At 47.6% G+C, this 4,743-nt stretch overlaps 1 protein-coding gene across 1 annotated transcript in view; it reads left to right on the forward strand.

The window, feature by feature from the left end:
* Positions 1–4,598: 4,598 nt before the first annotated feature.
* Positions 4,599–4,743, forward strand: part of PTDSS2 (phosphatidylserine synthase 2) — a 44,920-nt gene continuing 44,775 nt past the window's right edge. Inside the window, exon 1 of the mRNA XM_015420702.1 lies at positions 4,599–4,736. Within this exon, the coding sequence (XP_015276188.1) occupies positions 4,653–4,736 (84 nt within the window). The 5' untranslated portion in view covers positions 4,599–4,652. The remainder of the gene's footprint in view (positions 4,737–4,743) is intronic.

Here is a 4,743-nt window from a genome sequence, read left to right on the forward strand (position 1 = left end):
TTCCCTGAAACCCCTGAGGGGTCATCATACGTCGGCTGCAGCTTGAGAGCACTTTCCACCACCGGACCATGGCCAGATGACAAGCTAAGCCATATCTATTTCTAATTCCCCGGCATTCGTATACAAACATGGACACAGGCCCATTAATATGGTCTTGTGCAATACAAAGAATTCTACGGCTTGCGCCAGGCAGGCTCCCCGTATTCTGTTTCCCCCTCTACAGCTGGCTTTCTCTCTTGCGATAACAGCACTCATGTTCTAAACTTCCGGGAAATTTTAAAAGACTGCAAGATGAATAGGCTCTTCTTACTGGAAAGTTTCCCAAATAGTTAAGAGTATTATAAGAACCCTCATTTGGCAGAAGTTTACTCTGCAGAGTACTTAGTAGAATGATTAATTCAACCCGGTTATTGACTGTGCATAAAAGGGTACTCATATTTTGGATGGCGGGGCATTTAAGGACCAGTTCCAAAAAATCCAGTAAAAGCTGGTGTGTGTATGGGTGTGTGTGTGTCTCTGACTCCATGGATAACATTGCTGAGGGAGAGATGGATGAAAAAAGAACTTTTTTCTGTTTGGTTTTCAATGTTACCATGTTTTACCTGGAGACTTGTACTTGAGTATGAAGTAACCATCAGGCACTAAAAGAACATTGTGTCCAGATCACGGGAGGTCAAGTCAAGTCAAGTCATTTATTGTATTTAGCCATTGGCCATTACAAAATACAAAATACAGCAGAGGTGGTAGTTCCGCTCTATTCTGCTATGGTCAGGCCTCACCTGGAGTACTGTGTCCAGTTTTGGGCACCACATTTTAGGAAGGATGTTGACAAGCTCAAGTGTGTCCAGAAGAGGGCAACCAGGATGGTGAGAGGGTTGGAATCCAAGTTTTATGAGGAAAGGCTGAAAGAGTTGGGTCTGTTTAGCCTGGGAAAGAGAAGGCTTAGAGGGGACATGATTGCAGTCTTCAAGTATTTGAAGGGCTGTCATGTAGAAGATGGAGGAGATCGATTCTCTCTTGCTCCAGATTGCAAGACTAGATCTAATGGGTGGAAATTACAAGGGAGTCGTTACCGGCTAAATATCAGGAGAAACTTCCTAACTGTAAGAGTGGTTGAGCAGTGGAACAGACTGCCTCGGGAGGTGGTGGATGCTCCTTCGCTGGATGTTTTCAGGCGGAGGCTGGAGGACCATCTTTCGGGTATGTTGTAGTGCTATCTTTCGGCTATGCTCCTGCAGAGTGCAGGGGGTTGGACTAGATGACCTGCAAGGTCTCTTCCAGCTCTAACATTCTATGATTCATATCAAGAAGCCAAGGAGGGTACTGGCAGTCCAACTGTATGTTCAAGCTATTTTATGTTATTTCCTACATGCTTAATTTGTTTACATTCTAGTTTTTTCATAGAGACTCAAGGTGGATTACAGGACATAAAATAATGCAATCAGCATTAGATAATCTGTGAATGATGCAACAGAAGTATGATTACAGAATTAGAGAACAACGCAAAAAACAAACTACAATTTATCTAAAGCAAGGTATATTATAAACAATACGGACAAGTAAAAAACTTGGTGGACCAAAAATAATGAGAATCGGCCCACAGTGCATCAAGCAATTGTGTAACTGTAGGGAAGCCCATGTGGTGGATTTAAGAGCTCTACAGTGGAACGGAAATCTGTTATTTATATCAATAGCCCTTGTTCTCCATTTTATATGGAGATTTCTACAAAATGTCTACAAAATAAAAAGACGGAACTAGCTAGGCTGCATTCTGTGAATATGACCTGAATGGACTTAGCTGATAAGAAAGTCTGAAATGGTACCAATTTTTCTGGCTGAACACTAATGAGTCTGTCAGTCAGGACTGGAAAAGTCTACTGGCTCAAAGGAATGTGAAATAAACAGGCATCTAAGAAGTTAAACCCTTTCTCAATTTCTCAATAAATATATTTATTGTATACATAAAATTCTGGTTCAATGTGTGTGTGTGTGTGTGTGTGTGTGTATATATATATATATAATATGTATTTTACCTTGTAGTTGAAAATACTTACTTCTGAGGAAGTGTATTATCAAAACGAAGAAGTAGTCTGGAATCTTCGTTAATTGGACCTTGAAATTTTATACTTCTATGTAGAGTGGATTCTTTATACTTACCTCTGAATTCTACTATTAGTGTTTGTATTTGATGTATAATTGTACTTACGATTACTTTTGCTTAGATGCTCTTACACACATAATTGTATCTTGTACCTTTAATAGACATTGTTGCAAATAGCGCCTTCCCTGGTTGTTTCTTGGCGTTTCCTTGTTAATCCATGTTCCATTTTTCTGTAGGTGAGGTGATCAATCTTGTCCCAATCATGACTTCTCATTTTTTGGCTGATGTTAATGTGCAGGGAAAACAGCTCCTTGTCTGTGGAAGCAAGTTCTCTGCGGGTAATATGGATTCTCTCACATAAGAGAGACTGTACTAGATGGTCATAGATGCGGTTAGCCTGTGGAGTTTTGAAGATTTTTGTTGTTGTGAGAAAGGATGGAATGGTTCTTGTATTCCTGCAGCATAGCAGAAAAGTTAAAGAACAAAGTAGATGTGCTTTCTTGTTCCAAAGTGTTTCCAGTCTCCGGATGTGTTGAAATGTACCTATGAACATCCTCAAGATGCGGAGTAGGTGAAGAGGCTGAAGGCTGCCAAGCTGGGTTGCTTAGTCCAGAACATTAGGAGGCTATTAGCCACAAGGTATAGATAGGGGCTCCGGGGCAAGTGATGTATTTTTGGTGTTAGAGGGGGTCAACAGTGTGAGGGCTCCTAGTGTCCTGGCCCCACTGATGGACCTCTGCTCCAGATGCTTATCTACTGGTATTTTTGGCCACTGTGTGACAGTGTGTTGGACTGGATGGGCCATTGGCCTGATCCAACATTGGTTTCTTTTATGTTCTTATGTCTGGGGCAAGTAATGCTCTGTATTTTTGGTGTTAGAGGGGGTCAACAGTGTGAGGGCTCCTAGTGTCCTGGCCCCACTGATGGACCTCCTGATGGCACCTGGTATTTTCTGGCCACTGTGTGTCACAGGGTGTTGGACTGGATGGGCCACTGGCCTGATCCAACCCTGGCTTCTTATGTTCCTTAGATCCTCTTACGCATTTCCGAATTTAGGAGAGCAACATTTCACCTCCTAAGGTTCTCTGCGGGGTGGGTTAGCACATGCTGAGGCCCTAAATTGAAGAGGGGGGGGGAAGGTAATTTATGTAGGGATGTATTAAAAGGTAACAGCGTTCCGTGCGCCTTGGTGTTTAGTCATGCCGGCCACATGACCACGGAAACGTCTTCGGACAGCGCTGGCTCTTCGGCTTTGAAACGGAGATGAGCACCGCAACCCTAGAGTCGGACTCGACTGGCTTTCGAGCAAGGGAACCTTTACCTTTACTAAAAGGGAGCCCATGCAAGTCAATTGGCATCATGCTTACGTGATCTGGAAGTGACGTAGGCATGTCAGGGGCATCGGGGGTGACACTCTAGTTTGGGGGCAAAAGCTAAGTCTACCATAGAATTCCCCCCCCAACAGAGCGTCACTTCCCAATGCCACCAACATGCGTACATTACTTCCGGGTCACATATGCATGTCACTGAAATGCTGGGCATTCCTCCGTGCTCCCGGTAAGTGCACTCCCTATCCCTATCCCCCGTGGCCTTTAATGACCCGTGACTGCATTTCCGTGCCTAGCAGGCATTTGCAAGCCGTTAACAGGCGAGAAGAAACAACCCAAAAAACCCCAACAACCAACCCCCAAATCCTCTCTGGGAAACAGTAAAGCTCTTCCCTAGGAGGACGCGTCGCCCCTTGCCATGCTGCGCGTTTCCTCAAAAAAAGCGTCTCCCGGTTTCTTCCCCAAGCAAGTTCAGGTCCCGCCGGGCAGTGTTCCCTCTAAGCTGACTTAGTGTGAGCAGGCTCACAGTTTTTTAGCCTGCAGCTCAGACATTTTCATCTTAGCTCAGGAAGGAGGGCTCCAGAGCAGTGTTCCCTCTAAGCTGAGTTAGTGTGAGCCGGCTCACAGTTTTTTAGCCTCCGGCTCACACATTTTTGTCTTAGCTCAGGAAGGATGGGGCTCCAGAGCAAACTAATTTGTGCAGGAGCCAAATTGCTCGCTCACCACATTAATGCCAGGAGCCCACAAAGTAGAATTTTTGCTCACAGGACTCCATAGCTTAGAGGGAACATTGCTCCAGAGCAAACTGATTTATGCAGCAGCCAAATTGCTCGCTCACGACTTGAATGCCAGGAGCTCACAAAGTAGAATTTCTGCTCGCGAGACGCCACGGCTTAGAGGGAGCATCGGTCCCGGGGTTCAAACCCTCCGCGGTGCCAACGGCGGGGCTGCCGGCCGCGGCTTCACAAGGACACGGAGCGCAGGCGCGAGGGTCAAGGCACTCAAGGTGCCTCTTCTCCGCGCCCCGCCCCCTCGGCCGCCCCGCACTGCGCCGGCGCGCCCGTCCCGGCCAATCGGGTCTCCCCTGCGCGTGGCCCCGCCCCTCTCCCTCTGGCCGACGCGGGGGTCACGGGGGCGGCGGCGGGAGGCGTCTGGCGGATGGGGCCGGCGGAGGGGCCCGGGTGGCGCGGCTCCGGGGTCGGCGTCCCCCACCCCCTGTCACGATGAGGCGCGGCGAGCGGCGGGGCCACGCAGGCGGGCCCGGCAAGGCGGCGCTGGAGGAGCAGCCACCCGACCTCGGCGCCCTTCCCGGGA

The sequence above is a fragment of the Gekko japonicus genome, unplaced genomic scaffold, assembly GCF_001447785.1.
Source record: "Gekko japonicus isolate JY-2015 unplaced genomic scaffold, Gekko_japonicus_V1.1 scaffold1322, whole genome shotgun sequence".
Taxonomy (NCBI): domain Eukaryota; kingdom Metazoa; phylum Chordata; class Lepidosauria; order Squamata; family Gekkonidae; genus Gekko; species Gekko japonicus.